This window comes from Miniopterus natalensis, chromosome 18 (genome assembly GCF_054644295.1).
Source record: "Miniopterus natalensis isolate mMinNat1 chromosome 18, mMinNat1.hap1, whole genome shotgun sequence".
NCBI classification, from domain to species: domain Eukaryota; kingdom Metazoa; phylum Chordata; class Mammalia; order Chiroptera; family Miniopteridae; genus Miniopterus; species Miniopterus natalensis.
In genome coordinates this window covers 27,175,715-27,195,356 of record NC_142098.1, presented here as the reverse complement: position 1 = coordinate 27,195,356, position 19,642 = coordinate 27,175,715, and the positions used below count along the sequence as shown (strand labels likewise).

At 48.3% G+C, this 19,642-nt stretch overlaps 1 protein-coding gene across 1 annotated transcript in view; it reads left to right on the top strand.

Annotated features, from left to right (window-relative positions):
* Positions 1-390: 390 nt before the first annotated feature.
* The window catches only part of CDH1 (cadherin 1), a 71,801-nt gene continuing 52,549 nt past the window's right edge, over positions 391-19,642 (top strand). The window contains exons 1-2 of the mRNA XM_016200777.2: positions 391-493; positions 1,369-1,483. Coding sequence (XP_016056263.2) covers positions 446-493; positions 1,369-1,483 — 163 coding nt within the window. The 5' untranslated portion in view covers positions 391-445. The remainder of the gene's footprint in view (positions 494-1,368; positions 1,484-19,642) is intronic.

Sequence of the window (19,642 nt, the reverse complement as noted above, 5' to 3'; positions counted from 1 at the left end):
ACTGATTTGCAGACACGAACCGGTGGAGACCTGCAGTTAAAAAGGCAGAACGAAAGCCCAGGTGTTAGTGAGACACCCACTGCGAGGCTGGGTTCCTAGAGCCCCTGCACCCTGCACCCAGCCTGCGCTCTACCCACCGCGGGCCAGCGGCTCGCCGGGTTCGCGCGAGGCGGGCGGGGCGGGATCGGGGCCGCGCGTCCTCCGGCTGCGGGCGGAGGACGCCGGCCGGGCCGGGCCGGGCCGCGCCTCTCATTGGCTGCGGCCGGCAGGTGCGCCCTCAGCCAATCAGTCGTGCAGGGGGCGGGGCCTCAGGGGCTCACCTGGAGGCCGCGGCGCTGCCCTCCTCAGTGGCTTTGCGAACCTCGGGGCACCTGTGAGTCCCTGGAGCTTCTACCAGACTCCAGCCCGGCCGGACCCGACCCGACCGACCCGACGCCGGCCCGCCATGGGCCCTCCGTGCCGCAGCCTCTTCGCGCTCCTGCTACTGCTGCAGGTACGTCGGGTCCCCCCGGCTTTCCCAGGGGCGCCTTCCGGTCCCATCCTCCGCGCCCCGGGCCCCCCAGTCCCTTCCTCTCTTGCGGTTTCTTCCTCTCTCCTGTCGTCCCCGCTCCCTCTTCTTCCAAGAAAGTTTGGGTCCAAAGGCCCCGGAGCGGCCTAGGCTGCGCGGCGCTCCGGACGCGGCGGGGGCGGGGGCGGGGGCGGCTTGGCCCCCCGTCCCCTCAGGACCCGAGGTGGGGGCGCGCCTCGCTGCGGGCTCCGGGGACTCCGGCTCGGCTGCAGAACTGGCTCGGGGCGGAGGGGGCGTGGAGCAGAGTCGGGGTCAGGACACTGAAAAGGGGAGCCCGGTGCAAGTTCAGGGGGAGCCAGGAGTAGTGGGGACGATTCCTGAAGTAGCGAAAGGGGGATCCGCAGAAATAAAGGCACCTGCCAGGTAAAGGAAGGGTAGTAAGTAGGTGTGGGGGCGACCCCGCGGTAGGAAAGGGGGGTCAGAAGTTGTTAGGGCGCGCTCGGGGTCAGGAACGGGACTCGGGAACTGGGGCGTTCCCGGTGTAAGGCAAAGGGGAGCTGGGAAGAGTAGAGGTGCCTCTAATGAAACTAAAAAAAAAAAAAAAAAAAAAAGCAATAAAAGCACGGGAAGGAGAGGGGCGCCAGGTCCGGGAGGTGGCCCTGCTGCCCCCTCTGCCCCGCGTTCCCGGGGGCTCGGCGGCCGCGGGTCTCGAAGGGACTTGGCGAGGCTGCGGGCCCCGGGGGGCGGGCCCCTCCCGCAATCCCGACGCCCGGAGCGAGGGAGGGGTGGCGCTGCTGGTTTCGGTGCGGGCTGGCGGGGACCCCCCGAGTCATCCCGGTTCCATACCTTTCCCTTACCAGGTCTCACCGAGGCTCTGCCAGGAGCCGGAGCCCTGTCGTCCCGGCTTTGGCGCCGAGAGCTACGCGTTCACGGTGCCCCGGCGGCACTTGGAGAGGGGCCGCGTCCTGGGCAGAGGTGAGGATCTTGGGCCGGGCGGGTGGGAGTGGGGAGGGTCCGAGAAATTGAGCTCCCACGTCCAGGAGCCCATTCTTCTTTGGCTCAGATGGCACCCCTTGGTAATTTACATAGTCATAGTGATCTCAGCTTTGCTCTGATTGAGCGCTGTGGTTGAGGGGCTCTCCTGGTGTGGCCAGTTATGTTGGGGGGGGGCACTTGTTAGAGGCCTTCGGTGTGTCTCCTATTGTCCTGACCACTTTAGAGACAGTCTGTCATTTCAGGCTTCGGAAGTCTAATATGTGGGAAGGGCGGGAGGGAAGTGGTTATTCCCGATTCACAGATGAGCCAAGGAAGGCTCAGAGGGTGGAGTCCACAGGTTGGCCCAGTGGGAACTGGGAGGAGCACCTGGCTCCCAGGCCCCCTTCTGTCCCTCTCGGAGGTGACTGGGGAGCCCTCTCAGTTATCAGGCTGTGCCTTTTGCTCTTAGACATGAAAACATTTGGATACAGGTACTAGACCTCCCCCTCCCAAGGAATAATGTCTTTGGTTCTTTTTCCGTGTTTTTTCTTTTCCGGGCTTTATTATCACTGAGATAATCAGAATTCTAGAGGTTGCTTTGTTTCAGTTCACTGTTGCCTGGGGCGAAAGCAAGGGAAGGTTGATTTCTCTTCTGGTTTCACTGATTCCCAGATGCGCTTTTTTTTTTTTTTTTTTACCAAACCACTTTCTCCCCCCTCTAGATTTTAGTTGACTGGGCGAGTTATCACAACAATAAAAGAAACACTTTTTGAAACAAGAAATCACCCACAATTCCCCCGAAGGAATTCATTGTTTACTCCTCTAATCTTTGACCATGTGAAAAATCTACAGCAATCACGATGTTGTTTGAAAAAAATTTTTGAACTTTGGAAGTTGTACCAATAGTGGGAGGCCCCCCCCTCATTCTTTTAAACAGAAACTGCAGCTTGGTTGATTAAAACATATTTGCTTTTCTGAGGTCTGTGTGTGTTGTGTGGAGCTTTCCGTTGGGTCGGGAAGGAAGTGTTTGCCCGGTTTTCGCCCTGGGTCTGCCTTACTTGGCCGGTCTCTGCTTGATGTTCTGCCCCGCCCTGTGCCGGGCACCGGGGAGTGGACTGAGAGACAGGGACACTCCAGCCCTTCCCTCAGTACTGCCTGCTCCAGCAGGTTGCTAAGAATGTCCCAGGACTCACTTAGAGGGCACAGTGGGACGTGGGTATTTAGGTGCCTGGAATGTTTTGTAGGGTATCAGTGGGCAGTGAAGATTGGCTTCTGGAAGGAGGCAAAGTTGAGCCAACCTTGAAGAACAGATCAGGGGTTAGAGACAGGAGTGTGTGTGAATGTGTGTATGAGGTGTCCCAACACAAGTGCTGTTCACCTTGTTTCCCTGCATCAAGACATTTGGTGGCACCAAGGGTGGGTTAGTCGGTTTTTTATCCCCACCCCACCCCAAGCTCTTGTGTCTGACCAGTAATAATATTATTACATGTTAATGGTTATCATTATTATTAATAGCAATCCCTATTAGTCACTTTTAACTGGATTGTGGGGTAAGTGCTTCACATATTTTATCTCATTTAATCTTCCCAAGGACCTTATGAGGGTGGGCACCATTGTTCTTTCTGTTTTGCAGAAGAGAAAACTGAAGCATAAAGCAATTTAGTTGTCTGCTCATGGTTTACCACCTGGTCTTTCTCCTGCTCTCTCCCCTTCTCCTTAGTAATCTCAAAAAGGAAAGAGGGTGCTTGGGGAATTAGTGTCCACTGTGGAGTAGATTTCATTTTCCCTGTGTGCCTGGAAGAGCAGAGGTGTTGGCAGGGCAGACCCGAGAGGTGGTGGTGGTGGTGACAGATACGAGTCAGAGGGCCAGACCAGGTGGGAGTGGAGGGGGCCTGCGGCTGGTGGTCTTGGTGGGAGAGGCAGTCTACACAAGCTGCTGGTGTGTCTGGTTCCAGTTCCCCATATGTCCATGTACCCACACCCACTCAACAGAGTTCCTATCATTTCACCTTGGGGGGCTTTTTGGACTATGGGGTACCCCTTCCACCAACCCAATGTGTAATTACCCCAGGACAGAAGTGCCCTCCTGATAAAACCACACATGCGATCTCAGGGAACTGGTTTTGTGATTTAAAAAGGCAGCCAGGGTTTAGGGAGGTGGCCTCACTCTCTTTGTACAGTGTAGAAAATGGAAGGATGCCACATTACCACCAGGCTGAAACACTGGCTCCATGGAGAGTTTGCATACAAACATTGGTCCATGGCCACCCTCCTCCCCCAGTCCCTCCACAGACACCAGGTTAAGAACCCTGAGTGGAGTTTAGTGGCTCCTGAGTTTTTGTTCTTTCAAAGAAGCACACTCCAGAGCCCACTAGCTTCATGGAGAATTCGCTGCATGGGAGTTTGAAAACAAGGAACCTGTCACTTTTTGTCCACCGGTGACCATAGAGTGTCACAAATAGGATTTGGCTAAACTCAGGGGGCCTTGGGGTGGTTTGTTGGGGTCATTTCTGTGCCCTATGAGATCCTCGTATTTATTCCAGTGGTTTCTCTCCAGGTTCTAGAATGGAGAATATTTTAAAAACAAAAACAAAGACAAAAAACCAGCTATAAATGGGTTCTTTAGTTTCTGATGATTTTCCTTTTTCTTACCATAAGTTGGTTTTTGGATCTCAGAAGTATTACGCTAGCGCACTGAGCTTTCAGTCAACGGGAGGTGGGGGGAAGGGAGGCAGCTGGCTTTTAAACTGATGGTTTCCGTGCTTTGCTTCCTCTGCCACCTGGGCTTGGGCAAACAAGGCTTGTATTTTGAGTGTGAGCTCTGGCTGCTTGATGGATTGACCTAGCTCACAGGCAGGCACCCACCTGTGTGGATTAAGTACACCCATTTCCCCTTCTTTCTAAAAGATGTGCTTAAAGGTGGCGGGAACCTTATGCCGGCCCCATAATTAAATGGGCTTTAAAAAAACAAATATGAAACCTGCTTTGGGTGAACTTACATCATCAGATCCCCACTCCCCCACCCTCCAAACTCCTAACCATTGCTTCCCAGATTACTTACATCTGTGGCAAGGGTAATGCAGAGCCCACTGGGGCAGGAGACTAAGGGGTCATCCCCCTGCCCTTGCCTTTGTGTCTCACTAGGGGTGGAGGCCCAAGGTCCTGGGCCTTGCAAGGCCATTTAAGGAAGGCTGGCTGCTGTTCCTGCCTTTCCTCTCTGCCAGGTGGTTATGGAAATCCCTGTGTGCTCTCCGGGGCTTTTTATTGAGCCAGCCTTTTCTTCCGAAATGCTCACCTTGGTGTCTGTTACACATTCCCTTCCAAGCGTAGCCCCAGATAAGCCAGACGCTGAAGCAATCAGCTCTCTCATCTCCCAGAAGCTGCCAAAACCCTAAAGTCCCCGAGAGGCACCTGTCACAATCCAGACTTCTGGGTTTCCACTCTGCCTCAACTCCCATCTTCTCTCTGGGCTTCAGGCTTTCAAGGAGATGAATGAAATCGGTATGGCTGGTCAGGGTAGCTCTGTAAGTACCTGAAGGGTCCAGGTTTGAATTTCAGCTGTTAGCTGCGTGACCTTGGGTAAATCAATTTACTTCTACGAGCCTCAGTTTCCCCATGTGTGAAATGGGGGGCAATGATACAGGTTTGTCATGAGGATTAAATGTTCATATGCATTCATTTGTTTAGCCACAAATACACGAGTGCCCATTGAGTGCCAGCGCCGGGCTGGACCCTGGGATTACAGTGCTGAGTAAACAGATGTGGGCTGAACATAAAGGCAAGTGGGACAAATGTAAAGAGAGAAGGAGTCGTGAGATGATGGCTCATTTCTTAGGGACAGAGTAGACGCTCAGAGACCGTTTTGAACAGATGAATGAACGAATGAATAAATATTGACTACTCCTCATACCTTGGCTTGTTCTTTTCTTCTTAATCTTCGTGGCCTTAGGCCAGCCCTAGACTGTTGATCGTAAACGGCAGGGAAGAGCTGGGGCTGTGGCTCTTGGAGCTTTGTGATAAGTGTGTCCTGGGCATACAGGGCACTGAGTGCTTCCCTCTGAAAGCTTCGGAGGGCAGAGAAGGGAGACCTCAAACCTAAATTCGGAAATGGAAGGGCAGTTAGTCATTTTTAAGTGTTTTTCATCTTTGGTCAATTAAAAAGAAATTAGTGGTGGCCTTCCTCTCTCTCTCTCTCTCTGTTTCTTTATCTCTAATTTGTTTCCCATTTATATTCCTCAGCTTATGCTCTACAGGGCTTCAGGTCCCTCCTCTTTCTGCACTTTTCCTCTTCCTGTTCGTTCCTCTTCTTAATCTACCTCCAGTCCTCCACTTCCCCCCAAGGCCCTGCCTGCATCTTCCCAACATTTAGGGGCTTCCTGAGTCCGGCTACCTACATTGAAATCCAGGTGATGCCCCTTGCCAGCTGAGGGACATTGGCCAAGGACTTTCTAAGTGTCCGTTTTCCCATCAGTAAAATGGGCAGAATAGTACCCAGTCATAGGGTGTGCCAAGTGCTCGATGCATATTAAATATTAAACCCATGGAGTATCTGGTGCCTTCTGTTTGAGACACTCCCTCCCATGTTTTACCTTTGGTTCAAACGTTTCCCTGTGCTCCCTCCTGCCCAGCAAACCAGCCAAACCAGTTTCCTCAGTCTCTATGCTCCTGTGTTAAAGCAAACACTACTCTGCTAACAGTGACTAGACCAAAGTGCCCTTTGCTAGAAAAGGAAATTCTGGTATTGCTTGCCACTGTGCAGTGGTCTGAAGTGAGTCTGCCTGTTGACCTGCTCGTGAATATTGTTTAGAATTGGGGTGGGAGGAGTGGGGCAAGGAGCAACCTAGGGTGAGGAATTCAGGATGACCTTAAACGGTTCAGCTTCTGTTTGGTTTTTAGAAGTATTTCATCACACATGCTTTAGGATACCAGTCTGTTTTCCCATTGCCATAAGTGCTCTGCCCCAGCCCCTGAGACTGTGGTTCACCCACATGGCTAAGCATCGAATCACCTGGAGCACTTCAAAAACACAGATTTCCCCTCCTGCTAATTCACTGAGCTACAGTTCCAATTAGCTCCTCACAGGTAACTGATTTTTGTGTATCTTTTTCAGAGTTTCCATATGGGAATACAAAAAGAGTCTTTTCTTGATGCAAATGTAAATTTAATAATCTTTTTATGCAAAGAGGGTGGGGTTCTGGACATGGCACTGGACAACTTCAGCAGCTAGGCCACAAATGTTTGAATAAATACCTGGTGCTAGCCAGGGTGTGGGCATCTGGTTGTCAGCCTGAGGCCAGGAATCCAAGGGCACCGTTGATCAGAGAGGGGTAAGGCTGGTCATTCTGCCATGCTGGTGAAGGAGAGCTGTGTGGCTACAAAGTGGAGCAGGTGTGATGGGAATAGGGGGATCTAAAGAGGTAGCCAGTGCACAGACTTCTCTTCCTGCTGACCTAAGACCCAGCCCCTGCCCTCAGGGAGATTCCAGAAAATCTCTGAGAGCAAGTGCCCAGTGGGTAATTCCAGTGCACCCTGAGAATCCATGGGGTGGGAACATGTTCAAAGGAAGCAAGGAGTGGTTTTACCTGCTAGGCCTTGGTGAATGAGAGGGCGTCTACATCAGTCAGGCAGAGAAGGAGAAGGAGCTCTCCAGGAAGAGGAAATGGAGTGTAATGGGGCATAACGAGTCAGGCTGGGTCTGTGCCTTCTGGAACTGGGAGGGTGGCTTACAGGAGGAGAGGGTCCCAGGACGAGGCTGCCTAGGTCGGCCAGGGTTAGGCCTTGGAGCTCAGTCTACAGGTAATAAGAGGGTGTTCTCTTTCTATTTTAGTAGGCAAATCATGCATTTGGTTAAAAAGTGGGAAAAGTCTCCTTTCCACCTCATTCCATTCTTTTTTTAAAAAAATACATCTTTAATGATTTCAGAGAGAGGAAGGGAGAGGGAGAGAGAGATAGAAACATCAATGATGAGAGAGTCATTGATCAGCTGCCTCCTGCGTGCCCCCCACTGGGGATCGAGCCCACAAGCTGGGCATGTGCCCTGATTGGGAATGATCTGAACTACCATCTCCTGTGTCATAGATCGATGCTCAACCGCTGAGCCACGCTGGCCAGGCCTCATTCCATTCTTTACCCAGTTCTTCCCCAGGGCACAGGTAACCAGTTAGTTCCTCACAAGTAACTGGTTTTATTGGTCGCTTGCATATCTTTTTTAGGGCTTCCTTATGGGAATAAAAGAGTCATTTCTTTATGCAAACATAAATTTAATAATAATCTTTTAATGCAAAGAGTAGCATAGGGATAACACTGGTCTGTACCTTCTTTTTTGCCCAACAATATATTTGCGTGTTCTTTCTCTCTATATAGAACTTTCACATTCTTTTACTTTTGTTACAGCTGCATGGCATGGATGTGCCATAGTCTATTTAACCTGCCCCTGAGAGACACTGGGATAGACTATGGGTTGTGTCTTATCTTTCAGAAAACAGCACTCCAGGGAATAACATAGTATATATATCATTTTGCACATGTTCTGGTGTATGCAGAAGATAAACTTCCACAGGTTGGCCTGCTGGATCAGGGTGTGTGCATTTGTAATTTTGACAGATACTTTTCTTCACAAGGACCATATCAGTTTGCTCCCCTACCAGCATCTAGAGACCTGTTTCCTACTCTCCCAGGGGGAGACTTAAGCAAAAAGAACTGGGGGCCTGCCTCCCTGAAGACAAAATAGTTTTGATTTGAGGAAAGGCCTCAAGGTTCCAGCAGCTAAATGACTCTAAGCAAGAGTTAATTCCAGCAGCTTCTAGAATGTTCCTTTGCACTTATACTGGGGAATAAACGAGACAGAGGAGCAAGTTGGGGAAGAAGGAAGTCCCTGGTTGGGAAAGTGGTGAGTGAGTGTTTGAGGATCCAGAGGTAGGGAGAGTTATCAAAGAAGTGTTTGGGAATTTCAGGTCTGGAGCTTGAAAGAATATTAGCCACCAGTTTCAATATGAATTTGGGTAGGAAATTAGTGTTTTTCCTTAAACTGGAATATAAAATGATTGAAAAGCTATACTGAGAGTATGTATTTGGAGGTGGCCAACAAGTAAAAATATAAATATTTCTACCCAGTATTAGTAGTGGGTCCTGCAAAGGGCCTCGTAGACTTGATGGTTTAGCTAAGCCTCACAGTGGCCTAAGGCAGGAACTGTCATTATTCCCCACTCTGGAACAGGAAACAGGCTCAGAGAGGTTGGACAACTTGCCCATGGTCACCCAGCTGGGTAGTGGCAGAGCGGAGGCTACAGTCCTGGACTTTTTTTTTTAAGGTTTTTTTATTGATATTTTAGAGCAGGGATGGGGAACCTCTTTTCTGCCAAGGGCCATTTGGATATTTATAACATCATTCACAGGCCATACAAAATGATCAACTTAAAAATTAGCTATGAAAAAAAGGCTCCTAGATTTATTGACTTTTGAGTCTCACCTGCGGTGGCCTTGGCAGGGCCAGACCAAATGATTTTTCAGGCCTTATACAGCTCAAGGGCTGAATGTTCCCTACCCCTGTTTTAGAGAGAGAAAGAGAAACATGGATGTGATCGGTCAGCCTCCTGCATCCCCCCTACCGGAGGTTGAGCCCGAAACCCAGCAACCCAGGCATGTGCCCTGACTGGGAATCGAACCAGCAACCTTTCCGCGCATGAGATGATGCCCAACCAACTGAGCTACACTGGCCAGTGCAAAAGTCCGGGACCTTTATCTTTCATAACCTGTGCTCTCATCAGTGCCCCCTGTGCCTTTGGCCAACCTGCATCTCCAGTGGAACCTAATTCACTGGAAGGCAGCCGTTTTCAACCCACGTGCCGCAAGAATTTTCAAAACACACAATACCTGACTATTTAGTTAGGGGCACTGACCTTTCCCCTTAGATGGTCAAATAAAAAAAATGACACTAGTCAACACAACAATAGCCACCCAGTGTGAAGGAATCAGAATTATACCTTTTTGTTGTTGTTGTTGTTAGATTGGCAAAAAATATTTTTTGGTGTGCCACAGAATTTTAGTAATTAGTTTATGTGTGCCATGAGATGAAAAAGGTTGAAAATCGCTGTTCAAAGGGAGAGGGATTCCCTCCTTCCCTTTGGAAAATATGTCCTTATACCTTTACATCTCACTAATTTTAATTGCAACATTGGAATTCAGCCTCTTTTGCCTTTGAAGGATTCTTTTGTCGTTTGATTTTGGGCGATTTTTAGACCCTTTTCCTTTTATTAAACATAGTTCTTTTTTAAATTTATTGATATGAGAGAGAGAGGAAGGGAGAGAGAGAAACATCGATTTGTTGTTCCACTTATTTATGCATTCATTGGTTGCTTCTTGTATGTGCCCTGACCTGCAATCAAACACGCATCCTTGGCGTATCGGAACGGCGCTCTAACCAACTGAGCTATCCGGCCAGGGCATAGCCTCCTTCCCTTTTGACTTTCACTTCCAAGTAAATACTAGCTGAACAGCACTTATTTTCCTTTCTGTTTGTCTTTTCAACTTTCCAAGTCCCTGACAATGCAATTATTATGGCATTCAAGATTGGGGGTTGGGAAGAAAACTGTCCTAAACTAATTAAGAAAACTGTCCTAAACTAAGGTGTAGGAGCCAGGCAGAGAACTGGGTGTGGATCTCTTCCCAGAAAGAGGGAGAACATGCCCAGACCCCAGTGGGCTCTGATGTTACTGCTAGGACCTAATAGGGCCTGGAAGGGTTGAACCTGTTTCCCATGAGCAAAATCATAAACGGTAGCCAGCACAGGACCCCGCGGGATAATTGGCCAAGGCCTAGATAATAATTACTGGGCTTTGTAATTAGGAGAGCTTGTAACAAGCTGAAAGCCTTTCAGTTATACAATACCTGGGCAAGTCGAAGGTTAAGAACACCTGTTTCTGTGGTTTGGCCTTCAAACGCGCTAATATAACTTGTCTGTTCCCAGAAGAGCTTCCCAAAAGAAGTTTGAGAGGGTCCTCACCTAGATTGTTACAACAGCCTCCTTCCTGGTCTCTCTGCTTCCCCTTCACTTCCCCCAACGCAGTCTTTTCTCTACCCAATAGCCAGAATGATGGTTTTTAAAAATGTAAGTTAGAAAATACCAATCTTATTCAAAATCTGCGAGTGGTTCCCATTCTACATAGACTAAAAGTCACTGTCCTTTCTATGACTTACAAGGTTTCCATGATCTGCCCCTAATCACCCCTTTATCTCTTGCCTGCATTACTCCCTGAATGTATCTGGAGCACATCAGACACACTTCTGCCTCAGAGCCTTTGCACTGGCTATTGCCCACTGTTTACAGTATTTTCCCCTTGATACCTGCTTGGCTCACTGGTTTATGTCCTTAAGTCTTTGCTCAAATGTCACCCACTCAGTCAGGCCTTTCTTGAACCCCCCTATTTGAGGTAGTAGCCCCTTCCCCTAATACTCTTGTTTATCTTTCTTTGTTTTATTTCCTTCACAGTACTTTTCACCATCTAATGTCCTATGTATTTCACTTACTTCTCCTGTCCACTGCCTGTCTCCTTTCACCGGAACATAAGCTCTAAGAGGCCAAGGATTTTTGTCTTATTTAGTTCATAGGTTGTATTGTGTCTAGAACAGTGACTGGCACATAATAGGTACTCAATAAGTATTTGATGAATGTATGAATGAATGAATGAGTCGGGTTTCAGAATGTATATATAGGTCTATACATATCTTTTGCTTTTAGAAGCGATTCCCCTGGGCTTTTAAAAAAAACCTTTGAGCCTGGCCAGTGTGGGTCAGTGGCTGAGCATCCACACAGGAACTAAGAGATCACCAATTCAATTCCCGGGGCACATGCCCAGGATTTCGGGCTCAATCCCCAGTAGGAGGCATGGAGGAGGCAGCCGATCGATGATCTTTCTCTCTCTTTGATGTTTCTATCTCTATCCCTCTCCCTTCCTCTTTCTCTAAAAATCAATAAAAACATATTTTAAAAAAATGCTAAGCTGGAAAAAAAATTGAGATGTAATTGACATATATCATTAATTTCAGGTGTAATTGTGCCTTTTGTTTTAATGAAAAGAGGGAACTTTTTCAGTATGAAGCACAGAAAGGACACAAGGCGGGGGGGGGGGGGGGAGATGTTTTCAGGGCATGTGTCTCTGCCTGGCACTCACCAGTTTCTCTGAGCCCTGCACACCCCTGATGTAACCTTACCTAATTGTCTTGTCACAAAACAGCTTGCAGTCTAGAGTCTAAAGGTCAGATGAACCATTTCAGCCTTGGTGTAAGGAAGCACCAGATCAAAATCTAAACAAAGATCTGAGCCCGCCAGGGCCATCTGTTTGGTTTCCTATTGTCTGGGTAACACCTTCCTTGAGCAAGGCTCCCAGATACACCCAACACCTCCTCCTGGGTATCTGCAGTATCCTGCAGGCCCATTAATTGTTTAAGACCTGGTGTCCATTCTTCTAATTCTTGGCAATGCACAGGAGCCTGGAAAGGAACTTGTAGAGAGATGCAAAACACTCAAAGACAATACTTTAAGGCTAACTCAATTAGCTCATGGCCAAGATAAAAATCTCACAGCTCTGAAATCCATCTGCTCAATCAATATTCATTGAGAGAGTATTATAAGGCAATATTTTGTAAATCTTGATGTAAGAAACATCACCCTGCCTTCAGGAAGGTCACTGCCTAATGGGCAGAGTTGTCAGATTTAGCCAATAAAAAATACAGGACACCCAGTTACATTTGAATTTTAGGTAATCAGTGACTGATTTTTTAGTATCGGTATGCCTCATGCAACAGTTGAGACATCTTACTAAAAAAAATTAGTAACAATTCTTGTTTTGTCGTCTCTTCTTATCATAAGCAACCATGTATTGGCTAGTACTTCCTATGTACTTACTGCGTGTCCTGCAAGACATGCTGCCTCCTTGAAAGCTCACAGCAGGTTGTTCGCCCTGTTAGGCTGAGTAAGACGGGTGGGTCCCAGACGGGAAGTGGCTGTCGGACTCCAGAGTCTGTGATCTTTGGAGACCGTCTGTGAGCAGCCAGGTGAAGGGGATGGAGAATTCCTGCTCCTGAGGCCTCCGAGGGAGGGAAGTCCTGGATGACAGAGGCAGTCATTTGCGCATTCACTGAACAAATTCACGTTGAGTATCTGCCGGCACTAGCTCTGTGCTGCGCCTCGGGGATGTAATGGGATGAAAGAGACAAAATCCCACCCTTGTGGATTTCCCTTCCAGTCAGAGGAGACAGAAGGAGGCAGGCAGATGGTGATCTATGGAAGGAAAAACAGCATATAGCAGGAAGGGTGGTAACTATGTGTGTTGGTGTGGAGAGATTTGTGTGATTTATCACTAAGAAGAATGACATTTGTGAAAAGACCTGAAGAGGTGAGGTGCTCAATAGGTGTTAGAATAGGACTGTGTTTTGAAGGAGCTGGACCACCCACATTCTTTCGTTCCGTATTGGTGCCATTTAAAAAGACTATTCTCTAAGCAGGCCTTTTGCTAGAGGAATAATCCTGAGGGTTAATTGTTGCCACACCTCCTTAAAAGGTATCACATTCAAACCAGGATCTACTGCTCTCTCCAAGCCACAGACCCGTTGGCACGTTGCCAAGAGGCATATGGCTCCACTCTAGTTTTTTTCACTTCCTCATGGCGGAGGAATGAGGTGGTTCTAAGTAGACATCATGACTTCTTGGGCATGATTTTTTGTGTGGGGGGAGAGTGGCTTGGTGGGGGGAGGTACATGTATACTGGTGTCATAGGACCTGCTAGTTAGAATAAAGCCTGGATTCAGTATGAGGATTTTCAAAGACTGCAAGCTTCCTCCCCCGCAAATTCTTCACCACCACTGTGTGGGAGTGTTTGAAAAGGAAACGGGGTGACCAACTCGAGCTTGTGGGAAAAGTGGCTTTCCTATTGAAAACGTCACCCCGTGAGTCAGCTGCAGGACAATGTCCTGGGCACTTATTGGCAGGTGGGGCAAGATTCTGAATCACCGATACTGAGAGGCCTCTGCTGGTGAGGTTATTGGTATCAGAGGTTAAATCAATTGTGACATCACCCTCTCGCAGTCACCGGTACTCTAGGTGCCAGCTTACTCATAAATCCCGAGAGATACTGGCCCTAGATCACTGCATTCTTAGCCGGAAGCTCGGGTTTTGCAGAAAGGACGGTGTTCAGCAGTTGCTCGGTGAAGTCCATGTGTCCAATTTCATTACCACCCCAGCTCCTGGGCTTGCAATCATGACTAAACTTTCTGGAGAAATTAGGATTTGTGGGTGTACCGTCTGTTCCCTTTTGTACCCTTTGCCTTCTCAAGTCTGCATTTATAAAGAAATGCTCTTCTGCCTTACTGGGCGTGGCTTAGCGGTTGAGCATCCGCCTAGGATCCAGGAGATCTCCGTTTGATTCCGGTCAGGGCACACGCCCGGGTTGTGGGCTCGATCCCCAGTGGGGGTGTGCAGAAGGCAGCCAATCAATGACTCTCTCATCATCGATGTTTCTATTTCTCTCTCCCCTCCTTCCTCTCTCTGAAATCAATAAAGATATATTTTTAAAAAAAGAAAAAAAAAGAAATGTCTTCCGTGCCTTGTAGGTGGGTGTTTCGGAGCTTGTCACTGGAGTCTTTGATTTTGAAACTTCCATGTAAATTGTGCTGATTTTCCTTTGGATTTTGGACTTAGTTATGATTTCTCTCTCCTTTTTTAATTTTTATTTTTTAATCTTTTCTGCTAATCCTCTCACCTGAACCATGGACATACTTAAAAGACTTTGGGAATTAAATACCTGGGAGGCTGTTCACCCTAGGAAACTGTACTTCACTTACCAGCTGTGAGGCTTTGCTCCTGGTTCACCAGAGATTTGATATCAAGGTTGTGACTTTAATCTCCAGCATCATTTATTTCTTTTTTAACCTGTGAAACAAAGGAACAAGTTTCCCTGAGCCTCCCTCTGAGAGTAAAGGTGAATGGGGAGAGCGGTAATGAGAGGCAGGACTGCATGGCTGCGAATTCTCTCTTGACTCTTATTTGCTGTGTGACCTTGAGCAAGTTACTTAACCTTTCTGTGCCTCAGTCCCCTTACCTGTAAAATCGTAATTCCTGCCTCACAGGGTTGAGATGAGGATTCCATGAGTAAACATAGGTAAAGTGTTCAAAGCGCCTGGCGTTGAGCAAACACTCCTAAGTATTGAGTTTTCAATATTAGATCTTTCTGCTTTAGAATTGCACCAAGGAAGTGAAAAAGATTGTGTTAAATGCTAAAGGCCAAAGGGGCCAGAGAGGATGAAGGTGAGGAAGGGGTACCTCCCCTTGTCTCTTTGCTCCTTCACTTTCCCCAATCTAAGACCCAACACCCACTGTGCACGTTGTGTGCTGCCCATCAGGCAGACCATCGTGAAGCAACTCTGCTCATTTGTAGTCACCCCTATTTGGTTCAGTCATCCTATGAACTTGATTCCAGTATCATCTCCATTTTAAGAGGAGGAAACTGAGACTCAGAGAGCATTAGTGACTTGTCTAAGGCCGCAAAGCTAGGAAACGGCAGGCAGGGATTTGAACCCCTGCCCGCTGACCCCAAAGTTTATGCCATCACCCGTGTACCTGTACCTGGCTGGTGCTTTTCTGGGAACTCTCAAGTGCTCAGGTCTCTTGTCACAGACATTTAAATATTTATATATTTTCCCAGTGTTTCTTGAATTAAATATGTACAGATATGTACCCCCCCCAACTTAACACAAAAGCTAACATTATACACACTGTTCTGCACCTTGTTTACTTGATATATCTTGGAGATTATTCTCATTTTTAACAGATGTATAATATTCCACTATAGTATCCTATTGATGGATACTAGCTGTTTTTGTTCTTTTACTATTAAAGCAATGTCAAGAGCATTTTAGATGCTGTATGCAGGAGAGCCTGCAATGTGGAGGTGTCTCTGGCCTCTGGGATAGTTACTGATTTCAGGGGACAGATTCCTCTCAGCCAGTCCTGGGCACTGGAGAGGTACAAGGTTTTTAGGGTTTTCTGATGATATATAAAATAGAGTCAGCATTAGTATGGAGCCATAGGTAGCTTCTCTCACCAAAACTGAGTTTATTCTTGCAGGGGTCCCTGCCCAGCCTTCCACTGTGCCCATCATTAGTCAATAATGGTGCTCTTTCCCCAGGCCCCAGGATCCTTAGTCCACCCTAGGTGGGGAGTTTTAAGGATGACTGACTACCCCAGCCTTTGCTGCTGGCCTTTTGAGAAAGCTGAAAACCAATTAACCTGCTTTCAGATACTTGCAAAGGATATATCCGCCATGTGGCCCATGGAGAATGGGAAAAAAGGGAATGGGGCAGAGTTGCAGCAGCAGGGACTAGGGTAAGAAGGACTCCTGAGAGTGCTTTGAAGCACTGGAGCTGCAGTTTCCAAACACTGGCAGCTCCTTTCCAGTCGTGCCACCTAAAACCCCTGTGGGCACACCAGGGTCATCTTGCTTGTCCCCCCTCAACCCCTTGCTGCTGCAGCCCTGTGCTTCATGGAATTACAAGGTCTCTGTAACCTTCATGGACCTTCCCTCTACAGGAAGATTCAGAACTGTTCAGCATTAAACCCGCAGAGGAAGAGTATGTGTTTAAAAATCCGTTTATTGGGAGCAGTTAGAAGGAGCCTTAAAAGAGTCATGGAATTTCTTAGTTTCTGAGAACATCTGCATTTTAGCTTCTTCGCTTCGGCCTAGAGAGGAACCTCAAGTTCCACCCAAAGTGCTTAACTAGTGTTAGCCTTCGGGTAAATGAAGCTTTAAGATCCTTTTGGCTCCTTTGAAAACCCAGAATAAAAAGAGTATTACTGGCCCCCTTGGGCTCCATAAATCTGAATGATGAAGTGGTTCAAGAGATGAGTTTGCAAGCCACTCAGAGCTTCGTCGGCTCCTTTAATTATTATTATTTTCTTTCTTAAACTAGTACTTAAAGTTCCTTCCTAATCATTTTGGGGGTGGGGGTGAGGGGTAGGGTGGAGTGTAAACCAGTTAGTTATATGAATACCGCAGTTTGCTTGACCTCCCTACCAAGTTTGATGGGAGGGAAAATATTTTGTTTTTTAAAAAATTCATAATAGTAGCAATGGATTGGGGTTATGTTGAAAAAGGAGAGGGGAGTATTAGAGATACACACTGACATTTACAGATGGAAAGATAGGTGTCTGGGTGGGAAAGGGGTTGGGGGTATAGCTGTCATAAGACTGCCATGTGGGAGCTGGATATGTGGGCCCATTATACTGTTTTCTCTACTTTTGATTATGTTTGAAATTCTTCGTGATAAAGTTTAAATAAATTCTGCAAGGAAAACTTGAATAATGATCTATAACAGGAAATTCAAACACCCTCCAGACTGCCCTCCCCTTCTCGGTGGCTGATGTTAACAATTTGGTAGGTATCCTCCCGGACATTTTTCTAAGCATTCATAGAACATGTGTGCCCATATTTGTGGGTTTAAAAAAAAATTGGGGTGTTCCAGAAATGGAAATAAAAATTGTTCTACAAAATGGAACCGTCTCCTTCCCCTCCTTTATAATACGCCCTGGAAAATTTTGCACGTCAGTCATGGAATCTGCCCCCCTCTGCGATCCTGTAAAACCTGAGGAAGGTGCTTTTTTTTTTTTTTTTTTAATATGTTTTCATTGATTTCAGAGAGAGGAAGGGAGAGGGAGAGAGAGAGATAGAAACATCAATGAGGAGAGAGGGTCACTGATCGGCTGCCTCCTGCATGCCCACTGGTGGGAATCGGGCCCACAACCCGGGCATGTGCCCTAACCGGGAATCGAACCTCAAACTCCTGAATCACAGGTCAACTGCTGAGCCATGCCGGCCAGGTGGAAGGTGCTTTTTAATATCGCAGAAGCCAACCGAGTTCCCCTTAGTCTGGTGTTTGAGTGCCTACTGTGTGCTCTGTGTCAGTCACGGGGCTTCTCCTGTCCCAAAGGCTTTGGAGATGAGTCTAGGAGCATTGGAAACGCTCAGATGCCAAGTTATCAGACAGGGAGCACATTCAGAATCCAGGTGGGTTAGAACTGTGTGGGCTGGAGCAGCTGTTGAAGCTTCTGCAGGGGAGTCAGGAATGGGCCTGAAGTGTTGGGTGGCATGTCAGCAGGAAGGGGGAAGTGTCTCTTGTTGGGTGGGGTGGGTAGGGAGGGACTTCCCAGCAGATTCTGGGGACTAGGAATTGACAAAAGGAATGTTTGGATGGTGACTCTCAGGTGAAACTCAGCTTTCTGCCCTGGAGCCACACCAGGAGGGTGAGGGGCTGTGAGGAAACTCTCCCTTAGCACTTCCCGCCTGGCCTCTGAGGCTGATGGCCTAACGGGGTCATAGAAGGACAGTGAGGTGGCTGCCTGGCTGGGCGGGGCTCTGTTGGCAGGGACCCTGGCAGGCTGGGAGAACAGGAGCAGCAGGTTCTCCCTCTGCCTGCCCTGGGGCCAATGGATCCAGTTGGTCCCAGGCTGTGCCGTCGCAGTCTAGAGTGGGCCACAGAGAAGGAAAATGAACCGCCCCGTCCATGGCCCTCAGAGGCCAGCGTGGTCCTGCCTGGTTCATTGGGCCCAGGGCCGCCACCTGGCTGTGCCACTGCCACCCCAAGTGCTTATCCAGAATCCCCTCCTCCATCCCCAGTCTTGCTTCCAGGTGCCATCTCAGCCAATGGCAGCACCCATTCTGTCCATCCATTTGCCCATCACTCGCTCATTTGTTCATTCGTTTAGCAAATAACGATTGAGAGCTATTATGTGCCATGCACTGCTGTGGGACTGGGGATACAGAGAACCAGACATCTGAATCTCCCCGCTTGTGGAGTTTGTACTCTAGTGTGTTGGTGGGAACAGGCAGTAAACATAATAAATATTTAAGACATTTAGGGTATCGGGTGGCAATAAATGTTTAGGGAAAATGAACCCGAGTGAGGAATTACCTGGAAGCAGGTGGGGCGGTTTGAGAGGGCCTCACCGAAGGGGCCCTTTAAACAAAGACCCAAGGGAAGTGAAGGGTCAGGTGAACGGTGTTCTAGACGGAGGGAACAGTGAAGACAGACACCCTTAGGCAGAGCGGAAGAGCAAGAAGGCCAGTGTGCATGGATTTGAGGGTCCAAGGGGCAGGGGATGATAGGAGAAGGCAGAGGGGGATGCCCAGTGGAGAGGGCCTTGAACTCCTGGTTCCTCTCTCCCATTCAGTCCAGACCCACCCACTACTTCCAGCCAGTTGTCTCCTTCTTGCTGCATCTCCGCCCCACCTTCATGCTAGACAGTGGAATACTCAACAGGTAGTTGTTTGGGTGGGGCTCCTCCAAGGGGAGAATTTGGCTGGTGGTTAATAGCTTGGCCCCTGGCCCCTGACTGCTCAGGTTCTGGGGCTGAGCACAGAGGCCTGGGGCCTCTCCCAGGCTTCTGATTAACTTGGTTCAGGGCGAGGCCCATGGATTCACATTTCTAATGATGACGCTGGTCCATCTGCAGAGTAGTCAGGCTCTCTGTCCCCTCCATCAGCATACTTTCCTGTGTTCCCTGCATAGCTAATTCATCTCTCCTGGCCAGCTCAACTGATGCTTCCACCAGGAAGCCTTCCTCAACCCCTAGGCCTGAGTTAAGACATCCCTCTCTCTCCCCAACTCCCTGTCAGGTTGGGATCCTCTGACTTCTCCTCTTTCCCTACCAGGCTGGGTGCCCAGGGAAGGGTTCCTACCATGGCACCTGGAATAGTTGGTACTCAATAAGTAGTTGTTTGAGGGGCTGTTTGCTGGGGAGAATTAAGCTTCAGGGGTTCCTGGGGATGGGGGTGACCTATCTCCATCTGTGGGGAACTTTTGGGGGGAATTTTTGAAATCAAATTTTGCTCTTTCCCTTCTGAAAAACAAACAAAACTCCACTTTTAGCTGCGCTGCAATGTGATCCCACTGGCCATATTTTTAAACAATAATGGGAGCTTTCAACCACCCCAAGCTCTTCTCCACCCCACCTCCCTGCCCATGGCTGTTTGCTTCCCAAAGATAAATCAATTGTAAAAAGCAGCTTAAAGTGTTCAATTCCTCTGCTTCTTAACAGTGAAGGGAAATTGTGGTGATAGTTACTACTTTTTGTGTTTAGCATCAGCTAGGTAGGCACTGAGCCCTAAACTT